The sequence below is a fragment of the Sander vitreus genome, chromosome 7 (assembly GCF_031162955.1).
Source record: "Sander vitreus isolate 19-12246 chromosome 7, sanVit1, whole genome shotgun sequence".
Classification (NCBI taxonomy): Eukaryota; Metazoa; Chordata; class Actinopteri; order Perciformes; family Percidae; genus Sander; species Sander vitreus.
In genome coordinates, this window is record NC_135861.1 from 12089860 (window position 1) to 12099672 (window position 9813).

The 9813-nt window shown below is 39.4% G+C and overlaps 1 protein-coding gene across 1 annotated transcript; it reads right to left on the reverse strand.

Moving 5' to 3' along the window:
* Nucleotides 1-877: 877 nt before the first annotated feature.
* LOC144520190 (kelch-like protein 10) lies at nucleotides 878-6587 on the reverse strand. The gene is made up of 4 exons (XM_078253859.1): nucleotides 6153-6587; nucleotides 4631-5248; nucleotides 4368-4517; nucleotides 878-1213 (listed from the first exon to the last, which is right to left on the reverse strand). Exons 1-4 carry the CDS (start codon nucleotides 6570-6572, stop codon nucleotides 878-880), a joined length of 1524 nt encoding a protein of 507 aa, XP_078109985.1. The 5' UTR covers nucleotides 6573-6587.
* Nucleotides 6588-9813: the final 3226 nt, after the last annotated feature.

Sequence of the window (9813 nt, forward strand, 5' to 3'; positions counted from 1 at the left end):
ATGTTTCAACCATTTATCCATTACTTTTAGCTAACTATTTTAACTAGTCGGTACTTTTAGCTAACCGTTTAAACCGCTTATGCAAAATCATTTGAACTGTTTAGTCATTACTTATAGCTATTTTTGTCTACCATTTATGCATTACTTTTAGCTAATTTTTTCAACAATTTAGCAGCAGCAAGGAACGCTCTGTCTCTCCTTCATTTGGCTTTATAAAAACCTTTTTGAGGTGAAATGAAAGTCCTTGTTTGTCATATTATTTATTCATTCGTTTGTATTTTTAGTATATAGTAGCCCCAAATAGTATGCAGTACAGATGATATTAGGGGAGGGAAATTGAGTATGACATGCAACAAAGGTCCCTGGCCAGTGTTGAACCAGATACATTGTGATTATGTGATCAGCATCTTAGAGGCCACCAGGACACCCTAAGTTATTGAATTGATTGCCTACATATTTAATACTGTATTAGTTTAGTACTCTGTTTGAACTGAGTTTTGTGAATCAGTCAACTTCACACTGGCTGGAGCCATGTTGTGTTTGTGTTGAATGTAACACACATGAAATACACACAGGAGTCATGAAGGTTCATGCTGTTGTTAAGTAGTATCAAGTCCCACTTTGTCTGCACTTTGACTCTTTGTGTGGTATTCTGACACTTCTCCAAGGAAAAATGTTTTTTGTTTCTTTTTCACCATTCAGCAGGGAGGTAAATAGTCACAGGGGCCAGTTAGTGGTCCCATAACGTAAAGTTCAGTCACACAAACTGAAAATTGTATGAAATGTTATTACTGGAGTAACAGAAGCACTGCTGTAATTTCATGCATAAAGACATTTATTTACAAAACAATACAGCTTATAGTGAGGTGGATCTTCATCATTCCACTTCATCCAGGGAGTGCAGGGAGTGATGAGGGGCAGCATACTCGGCCAAGTTGGGGAGTCCATACACCACGCAGCAGCTCAGGGCGCTGCGGGAGATCTCCATGTCACGGACATCAGACCACTCACCAGCTTCAACATCAAAGCACTCAACGTCTGGGATGGTGGTAAAGCCATTGAAGCCCCCGACCACATAGAGACGGTCATCGATCACTGCAATACCAAAGTTACTTCGGGAGCCCAGCATGGAGGGCACAGCGTGCCAGGTGTCAGTGTGGGGGTTGTAGGCCTCAGCAGTGCGCAGACGACTGGTTCCATTGAAACCACCGACCTTTAAGAAAAAAGGTGAAATAAGAAGTCGGGACTGCTTCTACTATTTTTTTCTGTTTTTGTTTCTTACTTCATAGCCTACTCAGCACTCTGAATCTTAAACTAGATTTGACAACTTTCCTGCCAATTGATCTATAAAGTATCAGAAAATAGTCAATAATGGTCATTACAATTTCCCCAAAGCACAAGAAGACAAATTCAAATGCTCCTTCACACTGGACATAACTTGAAAAAATAACTTAAACCAGTGGTTCCTAACTTTTTTGGTCTGAGGTACCCCCACACAGCCCTGTCTGATGAACTCACGTACCCCTTTATCAATTCCAAACATATGTTCCAAATGTATAACACTATACATTATAAGGTTAATGTTTTCATATTTGTCGAACAGTCAATATTTAGGCTGGTTTGGTTTGATCAGCAATCATACTACTATTAGGCTACTACTTGGAGTGAAGCTGAATGTGCAATTACTTTTAGCTATAACTAGCTTTAACTATTTCAACCGCTTATGCATAACTGAATAATAAACTGGCTATTTCAACCATTTAACCATTACTTTAAAGGTCCAATATGTAATATATTTACTGTAATAAATCCAAAAATGACCCCAATGCGTCATCAAATATTAAGGAAACATGCTAAGTTGAAATACTATCTTTTCTGACAACAATGCTAATGCCAGTATTTTCTCCTTTTGAAATTTCCGTTCCGTGACGGAATTTCTGTTTGTGTTTTGGCCTGTTTGTTGTTATCAACTGCCCAGTTTGACAGCCAGGCCGGGTTGCCAGATATACCTGTAAAAACATAAACCCAGCGCACTACAGCTGTAAGGTTAGTACAGCCATAAAAGCAGCAAACAAACGAACAGGATCAACGGAGATTGATTTTACCCGACAAAAAAAACGGCATGTTTCTAATAGTTGCGTGACCAGAGACATAACAATTTTGGTATCGATCCGATACCAAGTAAATACAGGGCTAGTATCGCCGATACCGATATTTTTTACTTGTAACGACACGATCATTGAATAATTCTGTGATTTTGCCTCTAGTTAGTTGATTATGATTATGATAAAACACAGGACAAAGATCTAAATGTTTTTATTTACTAACTAGAACAATATAAAACAATGTAACGGTATAAAAATAATAAAATAATATAAGTTTATATTTTTGAGTTCCAGTGAAACAATTAAGATTTTTTTCAACTGGCTGAATTTATTATAGTAGTTCTATCAGTCTGCTAAAAATGCCTCTCTGATAACTGTGAACAACATTGCTTAATGCTGGAGATTACCTGGATACTCCTGATTTCTTGGCTGAAAAGGCTCTGCCAAAGACCTCTGTCTCTGTGTTGGGGGTCTGGTTTGGGGTTCTCCCCCCTCCTCCTCAACTTTTTTTGCAGCTCGGAGTTCTCTCTCGGGTGAACTGCTTTGTGTTTATGAAAATTGGTGGTGTTACCACAGTGGCGAATTACTTTTTTGCACACATCATATGTGGCAGTGTCCGTATCAGCTGGAGTGAATAAACTCCACACAGCGTTTCTCTTTCTTTCCGCCATCATCACGGGCTTCTCTCACTATTCTGACTCTCCGCTCTCCGCCAGAGCAGGGAGGGGGAGGGGGCAGAGAGAGAGAGAGAGAGAGAGAGAGAGAGAGAGAGAGAGAGAGAGAGAGAGAGAGAGAGAGAGAGAGAGAGAGAGAGAGAGAGAGAGAGAGAGAGAGAGAGAGAGACACTGCGCGCAGACTTGGAGAGACTGCTCGCATGAACTCGGAGAGAAACTGCAACAAAAGTATCGATCTCATCACGACAGTATCGATCCGATACCAATACTCATCTTGGTATCGATATTTAGATCGATACGCCCAGCCCTACAGCTTAGAGCCCAAAAGGACTCAGAGTTGGCTAATTTCCTCCTGAACAGGTAAGCATTAGCTTCAGGCTAATTTATCACAGCTACTAGGGACGGGCATTTTATGTCATTTCAACATTTGTGTAGCTACTCACATTGAATTATATAGCTAGAGTACCCAAGTTGGTTACTCGCAAAAACAATTGAGACACAGCCAGTGAAGTGATCCCGACTGGTCCTGGCTAACGCCGCCATGATAACCCTGCTAACTGTTTACAACGTGTAGCCTGTTCAGCGGCCGTAGCCGACAACAGTGAGTTATTTGAAGCCAAGAGAGGAGGGCTGTAAATCGGAAAGAGATGACCTTGAGTTTGCAGTGTGTTTAGCGATTGTTGCCGTAATTCTAAGCCAATAAAGTGTGTTCAGTCGGGTGGAACAGGACGGCAAGGTAGTGGTATTTTTAGCGGTTCCTATCGCAATTTTAAGCCGAGGAAGTGTGTCTGTCTGGCGTGTGCTAACGTTAGCTACTCCGCTGTGCTGTGGAGTAATGTCTGGCTATGTGAGACAAGCGTCTAGCAACATTGTTGTGGCTGCTCCGGTATCAGCCTGGCAACAAACGTGAACTTCGAGTCTGGGGAGGAGGGGTCGGGGGAGACGACTCTCCAGTATTTTGAATTTGTACTGCAGTAACTATTTTAAACACTAGCTGTCAGTATTACATATTGGACCTTTAAGCAAATAATTTGAACTGTTTATTCATTACTTTTAATTATTTATTTCTACCATTTATTGATTACTTTAAGCTACCTGTTTAAAACTTCTGTGCTCACTTGCTTACTTGTTTGCACGCACTCTTCCATAACTGCAACATGTAGTATTACAGCAGATATTTTCATTTAATCAAATCATAATTTCTATTTATTCTATTTCTTTTTTCAAATTAGTTGAGCTGCTCCACAATCTTTCCATGTACCCACTTGCAATAACAGACGTATCCCCTGGTTGGGAACCACAGACTTAAACGACTATCAAAATTGTTGGCCATAAATGGCCTGTTGCTCGACTTATAAATTGTACACTGCCTTCATTGTAAATGTTTTTAGGGACGAACATCCCAACATATCCGAGGTACAATGCTGGTTTGATTTGATTTGTAATAAAAGGCCAACATTGTTTAACTAATATATAGGTCTTAGCCCTATTTGAAAACCTCTGCCAACAACATATTTTCATGCCTCGATATCTCAAAGTATTTCTGTGTTGTGGTGTGAGTATCAGCAGTGTTAAGACATGTGCTTACCGCAAAGACATGGTCTGCATAGGCAATGACCCCAGTTCCACTGCGCATGCTGGCCATGGAGGCGATCAGTGTCCACTGGTTGGTCTCTGGGTCGTAACATTCAGCCGATGACAGGCACTCGCTCCCATTGAAGCCACCGCAAATGTACACCTGGAGAGAATAAAAGGGGGAATAAGTAATCTTTTTAGACTTCCACTGAAGACAAATATTCAAAAGCATTAACCAATCTCTGTTATTCAGAGCTGCTTTTTAACACCACCCACCTTGCCATGGAGGGTTGTGCAGCTGGCATCACTCCTCTGTACGTGCATGGGCGCAATTAAAGTCCACTGGTTGATTTTGGGCTGATAGCGCTCAGCACTTCTGAGTCGATCATGTCCATCATAACCTCCCATGGCATATATGCACCCGTCCATCACAGTTACGCTGACATAGCAGCGACTCGAATGCATTTGTGTCACCTCCTGCCAGGTGTGCGTGCCCAGGTTGAACCTGTGCACAGAGCTGAACTGCTCTACACTGTCAAAGCCACCGACACAATAAACTGATCCATCGAGGAAAACTGTGCCATGGTAGGCCCGGGGAGCCTCCTCATTGTTTGTTACATTGACCCAGCGGTTAGCACGGACATCGTACGCCTCGATACCATGGGTGGGACTGCCTCCGCACCAGCCTCCAACAGCCAACAGGATGGCAGAGGGCAATCTTGGGCGGGCCAAAGGGTTATAGGAAATAGAGTCAGAGAACCCCTTTGTTCGCAGGTCAAGCATGGCCTCCAGGGTCCTCAGGAGAATCGGTCGACAATCTTTACTTGCCTTCACCAGTTCGTTGTCGCTCACACTGTCTGTGATGTATTCTGGACTCATTAAAGCCAGCCTGACCTGCACAGAGACATGAGGACAGAAGTTGGAATTAAATTGTCTAAAATAGAGCCCAACTAATACTTCAACATGATTTTAGCTTAACACAAATATATTGTAGCCTACTAGCATGTCGGCCTTTCAGTAACAAGAAATTGCAGTAGGTTACAGAAATCCCAAATGTTGCAAATAGGCCTACATAGTTTCTCCACTGAGAGCACTGCATGTATTATAGTTGCATATATTGTTATTGGATTTTTCTTTACACTCAAATATCGATGTTTGCCTATAAAAACATCCAGTATCTGTTTTATCTAGTCTGAAAAGATTTTTAGATTATTTAAAAACACATTATAGTCTAATGTTCTTTACATTGTTCATCTTAGACTGACCTTTACATACACTATTTACTGTAATTCATTAATTTAACCAAAAAGTTGTAGATGATTGTTGTTGCCATCTTACACGTTTAACTCAGATTCAGATCTGTCTTGGTTTTCATCACATCATTTTTCCAGCCTACTAAATTCTTCCAAAATGTAAAAGAAAACCCAAATTGATCATAACATTTGTCATACTTCTATTACTAGATTCATCAGAATCCTACAATAGAGCTTGCACAGATATATCTACATCTCTCTTCATCTTAATTAACTCATTAAGCATTTTGCATTAAGAACACCATTTATTGCCTGGTCTAGAATAGGACTCAATGTGTCCTGGTCTCAATTAAAAAATTTTCTTGGCCTCTTTACATCTGGCCTTGACTTAAAACACCTGTTCTTGGAAGTGTTGCAGACATTATGAGGTTTTGACTACAGCTCTGATCATGTTGTTGTATTTATAATATAACTAGTGAGATGTAAAACATGTATATCAAACGTTAATGTGGTTGCAGCTGTGTAATTATTCATTCCTCACTTACGTTGGACAAAAGCAGAGAGATGTTTTCTCTGCGTTCCTCAGTTGCGTAGGTGATCCAGCGAAGGACAGCCCTAAACACCGTATTCTCCTGCTTCACATTGAGTCGGTCATTCGCAATGATTTTAGCAAGTTCCTGCGCAGAGAGCTGCAGGAACTCTTCTGAGGTGGCAGCAATCTCCTCAAAGTGATTCAGCATGTAAAGGAATGCCTTGTGGTTCAGTTCAGGGGTGTAATAGATGTCTGTGAACCACCAGATGCCAATGCAGTTTTGTGGGGTCAGCTGCTTCTCCAGGAGGTCACAGCAGGCTTGTATGATGCCCATTACATTGAACCGGTCTGCTGCGATAAAAAGCTCTTGTATAATGTCTTGTGTCACAGGAACAAAGCCAGTGTAGGCAAACTCAATGATGAGCTTCATCATGTCGGGGGAGACATTGGAAATGTCAAAGACCCGACTGTCTGGGGTTGACCAGTGGGTGAAAAGGGCTCTGTGAAGCAGGAAGAAAACAAGGGTTTGAAAAATAAAGTGGTCTGCGTTTTTTCTTCTTTTTCACACTTCATATAATAATACAATACATATAAACCCCAATATTAGACTTTTCAGAACAGATGTGACTAACAAAAAAAAGTGCCTTAAAGCTGCATCCAGCCACTGAATCGATGGGTTGTGATTTGTAATGTGGTTTTCTCTTTTTTGAGTAATGCACAAATTGAACCTGTAAATATTGATCAATGCTGTGTTGTATTTACCAACATTTATTAACACATGGTTATTGGAAATGCAGTATTTACAATCACAAATTTAACTCAAAGGATAATACTGATGTTATTTAAAACAATTTGTAAATCAGTGTATAAAATTACATCATCATCATATAATAGTAGCCTGTACACAAAAAAAAAAAACCTCTGTTTTGCTGCTAAGCATCCTGATGTTTTTCTGCTTATTCAAAGAGTTTAAATCCAGCAGCATCCCCCTGTTTACACCCAATAACTAACTTACTTGAAGTACGGGCTGCAGTTGCAGAGGATGATTTTGTGGGTGGGAAATTCAACATTGTCCACTCTGATCACCGCGTCACAAAGCTCTTGTTCCAGACGGAGCTGATTATACACCGACATCTTTGCTCTTTAGTATGAAGACTGTTACTCCTTATAACTTAGGTACAGGTTTCTCTCCTGACTCTCAACAAGTGGTTCTAGTTGTGTGTAAGACTTATGCTTCCACATAGAGGATTCTAGATTCTAGAATGGCTCATTATGACATCACAGAATCTTATCATGAACAGCACCCACCGTTCCAATCACAAGTTCTATAGATAAACAATTTAAAGCTGCCTATGATCGATTCAATTAAATTGTATTTATAGTGTCAAATCACAACAGAAGTTATCTCAGGACACTTAGGACAATTAGGTCTAGAGTAGAGTAGATGTAGACCACACTAATTTACAGAGACCCAACAATTCCCCCCACGAACAAGCATTTGGTGCCACAGCGACAAGGAAAAAAATTACTTTTAACAGGCAGAAACCTCTGACCATGGCTTTTGGTGGACGGCCTTCTGCCTCAAAAATCATAGGCGGCTTTATGCACAGCCATCTGAGTAGATCAAAATAAAAGTTGTGGTTGGTTGTGTATAGGTAATCCTTGAAACACATCTAACCACTACAGGCTTATTTCTCAATTTCACAATGAAAGAACGAGATGTGGCATGGCTATGTTATGTATAGCTGCTAATCCACAGACATACAATGCTGATCTGAAACACTTATCAAAAGGTTTTAAATATATTACCACCATTCACACTACTGCACCCACTGATTGGTCCATCATTACTGATGCATGTTAGCCAGCTCTTCCCCTCATTAAAATCTTTCATGATTATTGTGTTGACCTCAAATTATTACTGATAATGTGAGACCCAGCTCCAGTGAAATGTGTATAAATTGATGGACAGGATATCTGGAATTTATTTCAGATGTTATGGTGCAACTCTAAACAATAGTTGACTAAAAATAGTTGAGTTTGTCACTGTGTGTGCACCATGTACAGTGGCTGTTAGGAACAAGCATAATGTATATGTCTGACTGTCACCCAGTGTGGACAATTATTGTATTCACTTTTTGATGTCATACTGTATAACAGGTTTATAAAGGGTAGAAACTAAAGATAGTCATATTTTCACAGACAGAAAACCTACAAGCAACGGTCTAACAGTGTTTTTTTTTGTTGTGCCTGAATTATATATACCTTTTATAATGACTTCATGCAAAATACACGTATGTTCAAATGGTTCCAGTTTATTGGCATCCACTGAATCACTTTCATTACAGAAAAGCACTACTCCTACTGGTAGAGTCATGCTAGTACAGTATGATTCTGCAGAGAGAAACATACCACACAGCAAGTAGGTAAGAAAAGATCTAACTAATATCTACAGTAAAGCACACCTGGGTCAAAATGTTACTGAAATCCTTCTTGACCAGTGGCGGAAGAAGTATTCAGATCCTTTCCTGGTAAAAGTACTAATACCACACTGTAAAAAATACTCTGTTGAAAGTAAAAGTCCTGCATTGAAATTGTATCATCAGGAAAATGAAAGTATTAAAAGTAAAAGTACACAATGAAGACAAATCCTCACATTTTAGAAACTGGAAACAATCCAAACAGTTCTGTCAGTCAACCAAGTGTTAAATCGGCGAATGATTTCAGCTCGACTTATAGGCCTTTATATTGTTGGGTAGTTTCATTTATAAGAATTTTATAAACTACATGTGTTTTGTGTGCAAACATTTTCCTTTGTAAAGTAACTAGTAACTAAAGCTTTCAGATTATGTTGTCAAATTTGTACTTGGGTACAGTACTTGAGTAAATTTACTTAGTTACATTCCACCACTGTTCTTGACAAAGTGGTTGTATTGGACACTTTTTTATCTTTAATTCACTGTAAATTATATTCTAATCAAGACTGAACCAAATAATGGGACAAACTAAATTAATCTATTCTCTGTTCTTTACATCCGAAGCCACAGAAAGTTTATTTGACATTAGGGGTAATTTAAACGCCCCAAAAATCTGTTCTGCGACTACACCAATGAAACGATTGCATCCACACACCACATAAAATAGCCCCACATCATCACATCCCCTTCACCATACCTAGAGATTGGCATGGTTTTATTTCAGTTAGCCTAATAGCTGGTTTGATTTGCATTGAGAGATGATTTTATGGAAAGTACCCCATGCCAATCTCTAGGTATGATGAATGGTATTTGATGATGTGGGGCTATTTTACTTCCAAAGGCCAAGGGAACTTTATCAGGATGCATAGTATCCTGGATCCATGAAATGCCTGCCTCTATGGGAATTTAACATAGGGGTGTACTCACTTATGACCCCTGTATTTTAAGGAAGAACATTTATTTATTTATTTATTTACGATACATTATTCATTCACAAACAAAATTGGTGTCCTTAAAGATTGGATTTTTCTAATTTTTTTAATTGAGGCATTAAGATCAATTCGCAAAAGATGATTTTTTTATTCTTCTTTTTAGTCAACTTTAGCATGGGTGTCCTAATTTTTTCACATGACTGTATGAGCTTAACAAATGATACATATTGTTCTGGCCTTGGCAGAGAACTGTTAAGAAAATCAT

Excerpts from the sequence above, each read along its gene's own strand:
- LOC144520190 (XM_078253859.1), bottom strand. The coding sequence starts at position 6,572 with ATGATGAAGCTCATCATTGAGTTTGCCTACACTGGCTTTGTTCCTGTG. Across the intron at positions 4,518-4,630 it reads GCACAACCCTCCATGGCAAG|GTGTACATTTGCGGTGGCTT; the intron begins GTGGGTGGTGTT and ends TATTCTCTCCAG. Across the intron at positions 1,214-4,367 it reads ATGCAGACCATGTCTTTGCG|GTCGGTGGTTTCAATGGAAC; the intron begins GTAAGCACATGT and ends TTTTTCTTAAAG.